This window comes from Sitophilus oryzae, unplaced genomic scaffold, assembly GCF_002938485.1.
Source record: "Sitophilus oryzae breed Bouriz unplaced genomic scaffold, Soryzae_2.0 scaffold_177_pilon_pilon, whole genome shotgun sequence".
In the NCBI taxonomy this organism is placed as follows: domain Eukaryota; kingdom Metazoa; phylum Arthropoda; class Insecta; order Coleoptera; family Curculionidae; genus Sitophilus; species Sitophilus oryzae.
The window spans coordinates 7,972,483-7,989,218 of NW_022146479.1; the positions used below are offsets into that span (position 1 = coordinate 7,972,483).

At 29.4% G+C, this 16,736-nt stretch overlaps 1 protein-coding gene across 2 annotated transcripts in view; it reads left to right on the forward strand.

Annotated features, from left to right (window-relative positions):
* The window catches only part of LOC115882458 (probable G-protein coupled receptor CG31760), a 216,307-nt gene that overhangs the window by 186,593 nt on the left and 12,978 nt on the right, over positions 1-16,736 (forward strand). For both annotated transcript variants that reach the window (XM_030900525.1, XM_030900526.1), the window contains exons 7-8: positions 646-755; positions 7,641-7,855. In XM_030900525.1, coding sequence (XP_030756385.1) covers positions 646-755; positions 7,641-7,855 — 325 coding nt within the window. The remainder of the gene's footprint in view (positions 1-645; positions 756-7,640; positions 7,856-16,736) is intronic.

A 16,736-nucleotide genomic window follows, 5' to 3' on the forward strand; every position in this document is an offset into this window, starting at 1 on the left:
GGAATTTCAAATGACAATCCTTGATGATATGACAACCTCTGTCAGGCTAATATCTACAATATATCGTTTATTAAATATTGAGATAAAAAATTGTTAAAAATGAATATTTAATTTAAAAAAAAGTATAAATTGCTACTAGAAGCTTTTAACTAGTGACAACTAACTTGATTTGTGAAAAATGGCATACCCAATAAATGATATATTTATTATCGAAGCACTTTCAACGAATGGATTCTGTAATAGTCAATAATGGAGACTACAATAACACTTAAAATGATCAATAATAGTGAAAACAATAGGTTATTGCCGATTTGAAATCAAAATTAACAATGTTATTAATGGCGATACAACGTTTAGCGTGTTCAATACAAAGGCAAATTCAATACTGTCCGAGATAAATCAAAGGCCCCAATAACGACACAAAAAGAATATTCACTACGGCCCATTACTCTGAGTTTAGTTTTGGCATTCGACAAAAAGAAAGCCTCTAAAATGTCCTTCTACACCAAAAATCTATAAATAAACGCATTAAAGTGTCTCATAAACGGATCTGACGTTACTTTTATCGCTTCATTTTACGATTTGTGAAATAAAGGCGGCGTTAGACGGAATTCTCTCTAACTGTGTATCTGTCATTTTTTTCAGATGATCGTTACTTATTTCAATCCAACCATATATTTTTGTACCGCACGTATTTGGCTTCGAGAGATTGGCTTTGCTCTCACGTACGGTGCTCTGATGCTGAAAACATGGCGGTAAGTGTAATCTTGTTTTTATAATATACGATCAGTTTTTTTTTATTCTAATAGTTCCACTTATAAAATTATAAAACGTCGATAGGTATTAAGGCACTACCATTTTGACTGTAGAAATGTCCAGACATTAGTTGTTTTTTACTTTAAATGGTGATTGCATGAAAATGATTATACAGGGTATTTCAAAAAACATGTGCCATCTCCCGTGGGACGATTCCTCACGATTCCTAAAAATATGAAAAATTATTTTTTATGTAAACATAGATCCGATACTGAATTGTTTTGTAGCTACAGGTGGTCAAAATCTTCATTTTTTTCGACTTATAATTTTTCTTCTAAGTGCTTTTAACAATTCAATTGAAATTTTTAAGGTGGATATTTTTATGCTTAAAGATGTCAACAGATTCACCAAGGACGTGTATATGGGGTACCACTGGAATAATTTTATAAAAAAAAACATATGCACCACTGGCTTTTTTTTTGTTATCAATGCCAATTAAACATTTTCTGTTATTTTGCCGATTTCGGTTTTCTTTGTGACATAACCGCAATTTTATTAATTTGTCTTAATCCAAGTCGTAATGAACGTTTAATTTTTTTTTTAATGTCATTAACTAGCCAAAGTGTTAAATAAATAATCTGTAGCACTGCATACGCGTTTCAGTAATCATGTTAGCATCATCAACTGATGATCGAAAACTCAACATTATTTCTAAATTAAATAATAATTTTCCTTCCATTAAATTTGTCTATTTTAATTTCCTATAAATTGAGAGAAACGATAGTTTACCATTTTTAGATTTATTAGTTATTAGAAATACTAATAATTGCCTGGAATTTGATATCTATAGAAAAAAGATTGCTACACACAGATATATTCCTAATGATTATCATAGTGTTGAACATATAAGACTAGCTACTTTAAATTTCTTAGTTCATAGACTACTTAGTTTTCCACTTACCAACGAGAGATATGATATAGAAAGAAATTACACTAGGAATGTAGCTGAGTTTAATGGATATTCTCCTTCATCAGTTGATAAAATATTTAGAAAACATAAGTGTAAGTTTGCGATTTCTGCAAATTTGACTTTTCAAGTGGAGAAAGATACGTCAAACTATATTTCTGTACTATTTGATAGAGAGTTATCCCGCGATCTAAAATGAATTTTTAAGAATGTCAATTATAAACTTGTGTATAGCACTAATAATAAATTACAATAACTATTAGATCTATTAATCATTATAATGATAAAACACCTCCACTGGAAAGGTCGGGTATTTAGGAAATTTAGAAGATCAGTATTACGTAGATTTAATTTTAATCATCTGCTCATGATGCTAACATGGTTAGTGAAACGTGCGTTCAGTTTTAAATGTAAAGTGTTTTGGTGTATTGCGGTGAATGAGTGTTTTGAAAAGGTTCCAACCCCCAACTGTAATAACACATAAAATTAATTTGATTAATTTTTAAAGAAATTGTACAAAATTAATTACTATTAGAGAGATGTCAATGGTTATCGTAATTGTCAAGAAATGTTAAAATAGGAAATGGGAATCGTCCTATCACATATTAGGAAAAAAATCTAATAAAGCTACTAGGGAGGGCTCCTGACAATCTTGTTTCCCGAAAGCCCTATCCTAAAGCAACTTGGGAGATAGTATTTCAAAGCGACAGTAAAAATCAAAGTTGTGCAAGCCACAAATAACTACAACTGTACTAACAAGTCTGAACTTCTGAAATGCAGCTGGACATTTTATCCGTACAGGAACTCAGTAATGTGTCGTTTTAAGGAAGAATAATAGACATAATTCTCTGTAAGACAGGTTCACAAATTAAATGAAAACATCGCAGACAACACGAACGTTAAATTATCTTTATGAAAGTTTAGAAATTGAAATTTTGGATGACTAGTTATCATTATGAGTTTGCTTAGATAATTTATACACATACAGAAACAATGCATGGCACTCTAAATTTAAACACTATATTTTAATATTACTCCTACTTTTCGCAGGAAAAATCTACAGTATGTCCCCGGATTGTCTTTACAAGAGGAAAAACTTTTTTGTTCTTGACATTTTGAGAAAAATGCATTCTTCATAAAAAAGTGTGCTTATTTTCAAATGGTTAATCCACTTTATGCGATCCAAATTTCCAAACCGTTTTAAAGAAAATAAAAAATAACATGAAATTGGGGAGTTGAATTTTTTCTACCAATATGATTAGAATGTGATTTTATACCAAATACAGTAAAAATATTAGAAAAATTTATTTATTTAATATACCTAATATGTAATATTTATCTGAATAAAAATTAAAGATTAAAAAATAGAAATAATAGAATAAGATAAATATTTATAGAATAAAAAAGTTACAGGGGTGAGCCACTTTTGAAAAACACCCGAAATACAAACAAAAAATTTCATAACAGTTTCTAATTCTTATGTTTTTGGTACTAGAAACAATACAAACACATTTAAAAATCATCCATCAAGAGAAAGATAATAAAATTGACTGTTCAGTATTGGTACAATTAATTTTTAGGTGGATACATTAATCCAAAATTAAAAGTCACAACCGACGAAGCCAATATTTTGTTCGTTTTTAACAGCCACCATTAAAGCATTTGATTTATGACAAAAAGAACAGCAAGCTTAAAACGGTAGAAATCCGAAGCCAAATATGCTAAATATCGAAGAGAATAAATAAGCAGTTGAATTTTTAATCTAAAATTTAACAGATGGCGAAAAGTAGTTTTTACCAAACTAAAAACATCTATTATACCAAATCATTATATTTTTTTCTCCCCATCTGCCCCTAGTATTGAAATGTTAAAATAACCTCCATAAAAAAATACTAACATAAATTAATTAGTATATTTAACGTATGTGTTAATTGATTATTAGAAAATTATGCAATGTTATTTTAAAATAATTATATAATTATTGAGATGAAATAACTAATAAATAATTAATTGCATTTATAGTAATAATAATGGTGCTCTGTTAGTAACATCAAACGAAACAATAAATATTATGTAATATTTTTTAATGCTAATAAAAATCGAAATTATTTGGTATTTCTAATAGAAACAATTATTATTGTTATTTTTAGGACAGAAAATATACTAATTTATTATTGCAACATCTCTTAACAACATATTAGTTATATATAAAACCTCTTAACAGCACACATGTTTAAAGGGATTTTTCGATTCATATGTTACGTTCAAAATATTTTAAAAACTACCATCTCGCCATATCGCGCACCCGAAAATAGAAGATGCGGTTTAGACTTAAGACTTAAGCGGTTTTCTTTGAAACTGAAATAAACTTTTTTAAAAAACACATATATTTTGAAAACATATTGAGTTTTAAAGAATTACGAATATAAATTTGGCAGTTACTCTCTTTTATTTGGAAAAGTCAATACGACATACATATGTCTTTTTGTGAGTTCCACTACATTAAACATAAGTCCCTTCTAAGCATTGGCGAGCTTAATCCAAACTTTTTTTCTCAATTTTTTATGATTAATTTTCTGTAGATATCCAATCAAATTAGATCGTTATCAGTTCGTGGCGATAATGAGAACGAAATAATCAAATTGATCAATTGATAATCAAAATAGATATCAACATTATTTTGCTACTTTTCCCTCCAAATAATAAATTTTACTGCATTTATTATGAATATGTCAACAACAACACACTTATACATAATGAAATAAACTACAAAATTAATACATTATAGCCTTGGCCTTAAAATTAACTAAACTAAGTAATCTTTTGAACTCCTCACTTTAGTGAACGAAATTGAAAGTTGGAAATCAGTGCAGTGAAGTCAACTTCCCACCTATAAGGCAGACAAATTACTAATTTCTGGTACAAGTATAAGGTCGGCTATATTGGGCTATTTGTCGTTGCACGGTTTTATGTCCAGCTGTGGAAGAATAGCAGGTGGCTGTTGTTTCGCCACAGCTGCTGCAATGTCATAGTATGACGACAACAAGGCCCACGGAGCGGCGATTGTTTTCAGAAACCGCACAAACCTCTCTAATGAGACCTTGGGGACCGAAATGCATGAGAAACTTCTCAGAAACAATGAACATGGCAGAGATTTTGCCTATTGCGATGTAGAAACAGGAAATTATGGATGGGGATATCGCTAAGAAACATTCTCTAACTATATAAATATAAACTTTATAAATTATGAAGAGTAATAAATAGTTTTACTCACTTTTGTTTCATAATATAACGGATTATTAACTAGTAAGAGTATCGACGAATTGAAAAAAATGGAATTACTGTTATTATCTATTAAAATGGAGATTGACTTGAGCCGAGTACTGTAGGTAATAACGCTTGTTCGCTGCTCGCGAGTCGATACGCAAAAATCTCATTTCAAATGCTTGGCTGTCAATGCTCTATTATTTTTCTATCATATTTTTTGCGATATTGTTTGGTGAATAATAAAAGTTTGTCTTCAGACAACTCCATTTATTATAACGGGTGCGTATCAAAAGTGGCTCACCCCTATAACTTTTTTATTTTTTCAGATAAAAAAACGAGATTTGGTATGTCAGTATATGACATAAATTAGGATTGATTGACGTATTCAGTTATTTTTGGTCACTTCCTGTATCACAGAAAATGACTACAACTTTTGAAAATAGCACCCTGGGTATTTTTTTTTACTTTATTTGATAGAAAATGACATTCTGAATAGAATGACATATCATATGTCAACTTTTGACATTCTGGCTTAATGAAAAATCGTATTTTAAAATTCAATCTAGATTACCATGGCTATGTTAAAAACACTAATTCTTACTCAAGGAGCCTTGGAAAAATAGATTTGATCGTCTAATGTTTTTAGTGTCTTATCCTGACAAGTTAGAAAATGCTGAAATTGTATTTTTAATCATATCTCAATTTTTTCAAATGGAACGAGGGTGGCTCATTAGGATATTTGGAAAAAGCATTTTTTTACGAATAATTTGATACCACACACTTATTTCGAGTCAAATTTTCGTTACCAACCGCAAGTTATAATTTTAAATAAACCACATACGAAAATGTCAAAAGATGACATATGATATGTCATTCTATTCAGAGTGTTATTTTCTTTCGAATAAAGTAATAAAGTAATATATATATATATATATAATAAATAATAAGTTAAATATAAACTATGATACCAATCGTAACCAATCGGATGTAGAAAACTTAAAAAATGTTACATTATATCTACTATTTATCCTATCCTAGTAGTCTATTAAGTCACAATGTATTTCTTAAATATTAAATTATGCAGTTATTAAAAATAGCAGCTTTTATTTCCAAATTAGCCCCCATAATTTATTTATTGAGAGTCTGACGTTTTAATCTCCAAATTTACACCCTATTATTACCCCTAATTGGGCCGTGATTTATTTGAATTTTTAAATTTTACGGACTTGATTTGCTAGTTACAATGCGGAAAAAAAAACGTAAATCACTGTACATATCAGTGTTTTGACTAAAATACACAATATAAAAATAAATTACAATCTTCTTAAGGCTGGCAGTAAGTGCCATTAAAAAAATAAAAAAGACAACGTGCCAAGTAATGACGTCTAGTGCTTGACTTCGCAAAAATTATAATCGATTGTCATTCCCCAGTCGTTTTTAACGCCTTTTTTTCAGTCGTATAGTACTTTGGTTTAAAATATGAAAATTGAATAGATGAATTATTAACATGTGAAGTGTCTTGGAAATGTTAATTACTAAAGCATACTTGGGATATGGTTTGGTTGGATATTACGTATAAATAATTTCAAAATTGTGTGTACATTTTAACACACTATTTCATTTTTACTTAACTGGCCAAGCTTGTAGAACAATTAATAATGGGAAAAATAAAACAAAACTCCAATTTGTATCGTGGCGTTCGATTAGCTGACCAAACTGAGCAAACAAATTAGAGTTCATTTTCTAGAATGCAGTGTTAATAGTGTAACGCAGTAGAATAGAAGTTACGGATATTTAAAAGTTAAGAGGCATTGAAAGTATCTAAAATTTAAACTATTCATATAATAATTCTCCAACAAACTAAAAAGGAAATGTGAATCATAGTGTGGTATATTATAACAAGAATCTAATAAAACTACTTACAATAAACAGCAGTAATAACAGGCCACATAAGCTATATAATATTAATTGCATGAAATAAACTTCCCGTATTATTGTCAAAGCTTCATTAAAATTTCAGGAATAATCTTACTGAAGGCTTTATTGTGATAAAAAAGTTACAGATTCAGAATGAAACAATTTAGTATGCCAATCGGCGGTAAAAATCTAATTATAAGCGAATTTTGTCGTAAGAATCTGACAATTTAATCAAAAAATGTCCTCGTCTGCAAGACAATGCCAACGCTTCTCGTGGCATTTATTTCATTCTTCTTCTTATATGGCGGAGGCCTCAGAAATGTTTAATTAATGGAAGGAGAAGTACAATTCAAGTAATGAATTCTGCATATATTTCGTTTCCGTGCCGAACCGATTTAGTTTCTAGAAAGAATTGCTGGTTACTTTCATGCCCTTTGAATAGGGATTTTATACGTCCAGATTTACCTGGGCATGTCCAGATTTTTAAGGTGACCGAGATGGACATGGACAGGCCGGAATTAAAAAAAATGTCCGAGAAATCAAATTTTAAAAACTCAACTTTGTTGAATGTTTCAATCTTACGGTCTGGTCAATGTTTTCGTTCTCGGTGCACCTCTTTTACAATTCACTTTTTTGCATATGAATTGTAAATTCTTTTGAATAGACTTACCAGACTTTGCATAGAGCTGTAACAAATCATGTGGTTTAATGCGAAAAATCTTTATACTTCCAGAATATCCCTCATTTTCCGAGTCCGATCAGCCAAAAAAGTAAAAATCAGCGATATGGGCCTACTCAGAAGATTGGGTGTAATAGTGTTCATTTTTGCATCAATGCTGGTCGTACGTACAATTGTGGCACCACCTATAGTGACAGTTGGCAAAACTGAAGACGATTTGAAGGCCTACTTGTGCCGCACCGATCTTTGGGACAATTTTTTCAGTGTTGGTAAGTAAACAACAGTAGTTTTTTCTTTGCTAGAAACATTTTTAACCCGTGCATCCAATATATCATTAACTATCTAAATCAGCACCTCTAATCAACATAAATTTGGGACATTAACCATGAGCGTGAAGAGCCAGAGCGTTTTCAGGCTATAGCGTTTCCAGAGCTGCAAGCTCACAAAAAACTTGAGTGATTTTTCGAGAACTGACTTAAAACTTAAAATTATTTTTAAACTTACTTGTGATTTAAGTGCTTATTCCGAAATATTATATATAAACATCAGATAGATGTAAAAATTATGTTGTTGTAATAATTTTTTATATGGTGGGATATAAACAACTGTTTTTATACTCTTCACGTGCTTTAATTTTGAAATATTTATATATTATATTGACTCATAATTATAATAAACTTTATTTCCACTATAATGGTTTTAACCTAGATCGGTTTTATTTATATCTCTATTTCAAAATCACCCATTTCTGTTATTTCGACTTTTGATTTGAAAAGCAGCAGTAAACTTATCGAGAGTACTTCAGCTTTACAATAAAAATCGGATATAACTTAAAAAGGAGTTATACTACTTTTCCTTTAATGACCAAGAGTTTCCAGTTACATTTTATACAAAATTTAAGTTGGATCAGACGAAGATGCAATCATTTCAAAATAGTACGTTTTTATTTAACTAAATGTACTTGATACAATTAGCAAATTATAATATTACTTCTAAATCTAAAAGTATACCCTAAATCATATTTATAACAATATAGAAAGATTTTAAAAATTTCAATATAAAATTAAGAAGAAAAGTTTATTTTATATTGGTTAGAATGTATTTCAGTTTAATAAAATGTTGTATAAGCTGAACATAAGTAACCAGCAGTATTTTTTTTTAAGTTTGAGAGAAACTCATGTTTCTTAATATCATCTCTAAATATGCTAGCCTATAATGTAATGTGGTACACCAAATTTGATTATATTTCCAAAATTTCGAGTTCTGTCAAAATTAATCTTTGCAAATTTCAACATCCTCTATTTTTTAAAACATACTATTTTTGATCCCATACTGATTTGATTTGTCACTCTGAAAAAATCCTGGTATTTTATATATTTACCAATTATTAATATACTTAAAACTAAAATATCTTGGAAATGATTTTTTTTCCAAATATAGTATGCCCTTAAAATCTTAAAATAACTCTCAAAAATTTGGTTATCTTTCACATACCTACTAAAACGGTATCAGATGTTGACACCATATTCCAATAAACTTTTAAGTAGATGGAAAACATCTAGTAAAAGTTTGTTGGCACAAATACTTCATAAGTTTAAAAATGTTTTAATATATTTCGATTTGGGGTATTCTGCAAGTGTTTGAGAAATATATAAAATATCTCATTAATTTTACGTTGCAACTACAGTGTTTAAACGGATATAAAACAGACCCAGCCAGCTTTGGAATTGCATTTTAAATTCAAATTAATGCAATCTTAATTGTAGATTATTCAAAGAATACTATGAGACAATTAGCTGGACATTTTGTTTAAAACTAATCTCAATAATTACCCAAGTTTTTTTGTAATATTTTTTTTAATTTTACACTTGTCATCCTTCAATTACGATATAAAACTCAACAAGGAAAATATAAATTTATCAAATTGAGTTATTTAAATACACGAAAAATATAGTAAGAATAGTGTAGGATAATTTTGTTTCAAAATTTATAGAAATTTAAAAATTTAGGCTAGGAATGATATTGTTTTTAATAGTATTAGTGAATTATTTAAGTGATACTTATTTGATAACAAATTTTTAACACATATCTCTCTGAACATCACGTCATCAAGTAATACAGTAATGCAAAAATAAGTTCTCTCTATGTCTCTATCCTTTTAAAATGTTTATAAAAGCTAAAAATTCCTGGCGGTGACACTTCCAGAGATTTACGAAGGTTTACTTTGTTGTGTGGACATTTTAGTAAAAAGAATCTTTCCACAAGTATATGAAAAAAAGCTGTTCCCTTATTTTTCCAAATAGCAATTTTTACACAAAGTTCTAAAGTGATTTACATGGTTTTATGGCATATTTACTAGAAAAAAAGCTTCCAGCATGCTTTTATAATAAAAATAAAAACATATTTGGCACAAACTCAAGTTACACCTATATTATCCTTGGTGTTAGCAGGATCCAAAAAAGATCTATAAAACCTTGCAAAAAAGCATAGAATAGGGGAATAAAATCGTAACATATAAAGATGTCATAATAACCTATAAAAGGTTTATACCGTAAGAAATTGTCGATGGTTGAATTGATAGATGAATGCTGAAAAAAACCAGGCCATTTATATGATCTATTATCATTAACTAAATCGGGATTAATTTAATACGTATCATACTCCAAAATATATATTGTTCAATGGAGAAATATGCAGAGTGAGATATTTTGGATAACATTTTAAAATATTTTTTATAATTCTCTTTTGTGTAATAGTGTATTTTTAAACTAATGGAGAAGAGACCCGCAATGATTTACCTACATTTGAACATGAAATCGGCATCTCAAAATGAAATAAAAGAAGTAAATAATTTTCTAAACAAATCAGGATATCCAAATACTTTCTTCCAAGCAAGTAATGCAAAGAGTCTCAAATACGATTAAGAATGGCTAAATATAGGTATTTTTTCGACATTTTCCATACAATATAGTCATGAAAATTAGCGATTTTGGTAATGTTGCCTATTTTGATAAAAGTATTATTATTTCTTAAAGTATTATTATTTCTTAAAGTAATATTATTTCTTATTTTTGATGTAGGCAAATTCATTAAAAAAAAAAGATCATCAAAATTAGCTCACAAACTAGGGTTGAAAAAATACATTTTTTAATAATTTTCCTAATATTTTTATATGTGCTAAAAGCCCTTCCGCGTCGTAGGAGGAGCCATCCTGTACACAGAGAGGAAATTTGAATTGAGGACAAGCAAATGCGGATTTTCATTAAAGTAAATGCTGGTAAATTAGGGTTTACCACTACTTCTTAATTAGAGATAGTGTTTACTTGGTTCCCTTAAAAGTTAAGCCACTTTGATGAAGATGTCGTTGACGCACTTAATTCTCAATTTTTAATTTCCTTCGTCAAAGACAAGCTGTGTAGGCGAAGGCTAAGCTTAGTTTGGCTTAGTTTACTTCACTTCAGCTAAACGTGGCGAGTTAATTAACAGCACACTGATCCTGTAGGATCCTCGTACTAAATATCCCCCTTTTTTAATCATACCGCGATACTCCTATCGCATTCTGTATTAACCCTAAAATTAAAGAGTCTGATGAAGTCTTTGATTTGTCATGAAACGTTATTTGGGGAGGAGTATACAGGGTGTTATAGATAAAATTCCGACCGCAGCGCTTCAACAGAAAAAATTTGAAATTATCAATAGATAGTTCACGCCGTTTTTGCTATGTATTTCACACAGTCCCGGTTACAGTTCAAAAAAAGATCGCATTAAAATAATATTAAAATCGTGGTTTTGTCATAATATTTAAGTATTTTGGTTTTTTGCTAGTGCAGTATTGAAACTATAAATTCACACTCAGGTACGAGATTTGTGTGATGTAACGCTGTTTCGGGTAGTAAAAAATAAGTGAAAAAGAATTCGAACTAGCCGCCGTGTTATGTTATGACAATTTCTAATGTTAATAAAATTGCCGAAAAAAAAATGGTAACTCGTAAAGGAGAGCGTACTTAGGCCGTTGTTGGGTGCCTATAGGGAAGGTTGCAGATGAAGATGCACAGTTTAATTTTTTTTATTACAGAGTATTCGTGGTTTATATATTTAATTTTTTTTATGCAACACCTTATTTTTTATTTTATTATTAAACTCTGTGTGTGTTATTTACCTAAAATTAGTAGTTTTTGTAATATTTTAATTTGGAATTTTCCGGTATCCTGGTGGATTCATCAAACCCTGAGCGTTAACACAAAAAATAAATAAATATATCATTTGCATTAAAATATGTTTACAACTGTTAACTAAAACTGAATTTTCTCAATCAAGTAAATACAAATAAAGTCGTATCATTTAATTATCGTATCATTATATCGTATTTCGCAATTCAATTATAATTTTCCTTTGTGCAACAGTTAACCGTAAGTCTTCTAATCAGAGTAAAATAATTTAGTAAACTGTAAGCCAGGAAAGTAGTTACTGCAATCCCCCCAACTCTATATACAAATATTTGTAGCTATAAACTGTTACGTTAAATATTAATGTTTGAAAGTTTATAGTTTTATTGGTCGAAATAATTCAAAATAATACCTACATCTTGTGGAATAAATTAGTGTTTTATATATCTTCTGATGTTTATAATACTTTATTTAAGTTAAGTATTTAAGGTATTAATGTTCCAATTTAATATTGAAATCATTACATACTTTAACATAGGTAATAATAATTTATATTTCATTCAAAACAGTTTCATTAACCAAATATCAATTAATTTTTATCTATCAACGGCCCAGCTACGTCGAAACAGCGGTTCCTGGTAGAACACCGAAATTAAGCGACCTTAGTGAATGCACCTGGATGGACGGGTGACCATCTGGAGACTCTGTCGTTGCTGTTGTTTCGTGGCAAGAGTATAAAACCTATTGAGACACACTGCTCGTTCACGCCGGTTCGAGACCAGATGAGATCGGATATGTCATAAGACTCGTGAGTAAGTGTCGATTTAGATATTCGCCAGATCGGTAGGTCATTGACGATGATATAGCTGAGAATCGCGGTTCGGATTCCGCGTAAACAAAGTAGACCCCGTTCAGATTAGCCTTAACAGAAAAAGGGAGACTTTAACTCAAAATACTTTACATTAATTTTTATCTCAATCAAATAATAGTCTGTTGAATATATTGTTTATTAAAAATGACAGCTTCAGAAAATAAACTACCCTATTAGTGAGATGTAGAGAAAAATAAATTTCATCCGTCTGGCAATTTGTCAACTATAGAAAATTACTGTTCAGTAATCTTTAAACTTTAAATAACTCTGTTCCATACATGCGATCAATCTTAGTTTTACTCAGACTTTAACATAAATTTATGCAGTAAATTCTAAATGGATATTCAACCATATAATGGGATATTAATACTATTAACAAAACGTGATTATTTGTTAATTAAAATTTTTCTATTTTATATACCCTATTGTCCAAATTGTTTAAACAGCTGGTCATTAAAATTATCAACTACTTTTTAATTTTATATATATTCTACGTTGTGTGTGTGAATTGCAGTCCCTAACTGATTTAAAAAAATCATTACTTAATAAAAATATATTTTTTATTAATATTATTAAAAAAATATTTATTTCTAGTCCACCATTTTTTATCTAGTGTATTTACTAGAATTCAATTAATAATGGAACGAGTAGCAAATAGTATAATTAGGCAACGATACTTTTAAATAACCAAAATAGTAATAATATTCTTTTCTTAAATCTGTTAAGTATTTTTAACTATTCGATATAATTTTGAATAATCTGCAAACAGAAAATATTGGCTAGAGAATTGATCACTTCATGATTATGTCATTTATAAAAATATTGAATAGAATTGGAGTAAGACGTGAGTCCTGAGGTACACTTGAAGGAAGATTATAGACTGAAGAAAAACAGCCGCTTATCCTCACTTGCTCAGTCCTGTCAGAAACATATGATCCCAGGAAATTGATCGTAAAATTAAATTAATTATAATGAAAAAGAATTATCGAGATGCTTTAATTACTATATACTGCTTAAAAATATAGTTTTTTCGTTGCTAATCAAACACCTGGAACTGTCGCTAACAAGCGAATAGAAAATATCTATCAAAAAATATTTATGTACTATCTAGATATATTGTTGGTAGTGGATACTGGAAAGCTTTCGTATAAATTATTTCGTTTGCCGTCCGCAAGCTTCTTGTTTAATTGTTTCGATAGTCGCAGATATTAATAATCTTAAAAGCTCTCAAATTACAACAGTTGATAACGATTACTCAAAATAGCTTTCTAATTTAAACCTTGCCTGGAAGCAATTTAACATTTAAGCGTTTAAAGAAATCAATTTCGCGCTGTTTGATAAAGTTATTTGCCGAGATATTGTGAGGGAGAGAACAATTCCCTTTTATTCCGATTGTTTTATTTACTTTTTTGAACTGCCAATGGGCCATCGACAATTTAATTAATCGAAAGAACGTTTATTAAGGAGATACTCTTAAAATTATCAAGACTAATGGCTTTAAACCGACTAAATAGATCTCTAAAATTTTAGCCAATTAACCATTAACCCAAATACCCTCGAGGCGTTATTAATAAGACCTTTAAAATCCTTAAACCTTTTAATTATACTACTTATTAAAGATGTGGGAGCGTTATCTTTGATAAACGGACAATTATTGTTACGAGATCACGTTTTGAGTAGGGGTTATAATGAAAAAAGCAAAAGTAAAAGCTGTACAACTGCTTTTGTACGAATTTTCGGATAACTTGCCATGTTCGGAAAGGTATCCCTGTATACAAAGAACACCTCAGTAGATTGAAGCTGAGAAACAACGGTTGAAATGAGAAAAAAAAAACTGAGAAACAAAAAGTTTTAAAAATTTCAAGGATTGCTGAGTTTTTTGGAAAAATACGGATTTTTTTGAAATCAAATTTTATTTTTTCCTGTCATTTCTTTTTAGAAAATCAAAAAACTAATTGCACATTCTCATAGTCACTTTATTAGGGCTATCTGATAGTATTTTTAGATTTTCAAATTCGCTGATAATTTGTGAGATACAGAGGCCAACTTAATTTTTTTTAAATACGGACATGCATTTTTTATTTCAGATTTTGAAAGAACTCACTTTCCTGAGTACAATGATATGCCACACTTTATACTTTTTTTTTGTTTTGGGTACCTTAACAGCAACAAAACTATTTAATTATTATTTAAAAAAATGTCCGACTCTGTTTTTTAAATTATTTAATCTGATTATATTCATCGCAACAATATTGATCAGTGCTAATTAAAATTGAATAAGGAAAATTGAGCCAATTGAAAGATTCAAATAAATAATATCCAGATCAGCAATTTAAAGATATTATTGAAATTCTCAGTGTACGATCTAATAATTTGCATAATATTTATCGTAGTTATTATGAATAAATTAACTTCTACAAACTAGTTTCTAAAGCTTTACATAGTCTACATGTTCGAAAGGGTTACCACCCTCCCTATTGCACAAATTTATTTTTAGTTCAATTTTATTTATAGCTTTTGAATAGAACTTCTTCTTATACTTACTATTGCATTTTGTACTCTGTATTGTAACTGCCGAGATGTGTTGATTTCACTTTTTTGTAAAATTTGGACCTGTCGAATTACTTGACGTCATCAGACGGTCCAGGAACCTCGCTGGCCTTTATACTGCTCTACCATTTCCAATCCATCTTCCGGGGAAATGGTTTGATTGTTTATATTACATTTTATTTATATTATTTTTTTATTATTTCATTGCATTGGATTTTCCGTATTCAACCCACGTCACTGTTAAGTTTGAAAGCTGTTGATTAAATATTAAAAAAAAAAACAGAGCCGGACTTGAAATTAGTTTAAATAAATTGTGTCCAAATTTCCAAAACAAAAAGAAAATAAGTGTGGCATATTATTGTACTCAGAAGAGCGAGTTCTTTCAAAATCTGAAATAAAAAATGCAGGTCCGTATTTAAAAAAATTAAATTGGCCTCTGTATCTCACAAATTATCAGCTAACTGGAAAATCTAAAAATACTATCAGATAGCCCTAATAAAGTGGCTATGAGAATGTGCAATTAGTTTTTTGATTTTCTAAAAAGTAACGACAGGAAAAAATAAAATCGATTTTCAAAAATATCCGTTCTTTTCAGAAAACTCAGCAATTCTTGAAATTTTTAAAACCTTTTTTGATTGCATCTTGGTGAACATCCCAAAGCGCAACTTTGCCCCAATTTAACCATGTTCGTATCTATTACGGTTACCGAGTTACCAATGCTCGTACCTCGAATTTGTAGCACCCTGTATACACACTATATTCACAGGCACTCAAATAATTATTATGGAAATTTAACGGTTAAAAACATTTATTCTGGATTTACATTCACAATACTTTTCAGAAATTTCCATAAGTCCTAAAGACTAGTTGCCATCCAACTACACACACAATTATAATCCTGTAAGAAGAAAATGTAAATCTCATATTTTATTACTGCAGTAAATATATTTTGTAAGTGAGAAAATTCTGAATCTTATAAGATATGTAAGTCTTCTCTCCAGTTTATTTATCAAGTAACAAAATACATCGCTTGACATAATTCCGAAAAACAGGAAAATTGATCATTTTTCTTTATTTTTCTTTATTCCCTCTCCTAAAATTCAACACCTTATTTAAAGGAATATTTACGTTACGTTTTTGCTTGTTATCTTATAACCATAATTAAATAAATTCGAGGAAAACAATTTTGGACTTCACTCTCTTCGGATAATTCTGCTTCTCGTTTAGAAAATTTCTTTTCAGCTTCTGTCCTATTTATTATTCATCTTCTATTTATCATTTCCTTTTTCTTATTTTCAAATTATCCAGTTTGTGAAAAACATTACTAATTAACTGTGTATTTACGTTCTATTAACAAGAATATTATTAATTTATTTCAAGAGACATCTCGGTTTAATTATGTAAACTAAAGCAGAATGCTTACTAGTCATGTTGACTCCTGTTGACAAGACAAGCGCATAATTGGATTTTTTCATTTCAATTTCAACCCACCGGAGAGATCTTCAAAGCAGTGTAAGAGATAAAAGTTGGTTTCGACATTTTTTTATAAAGCAAATTATACAG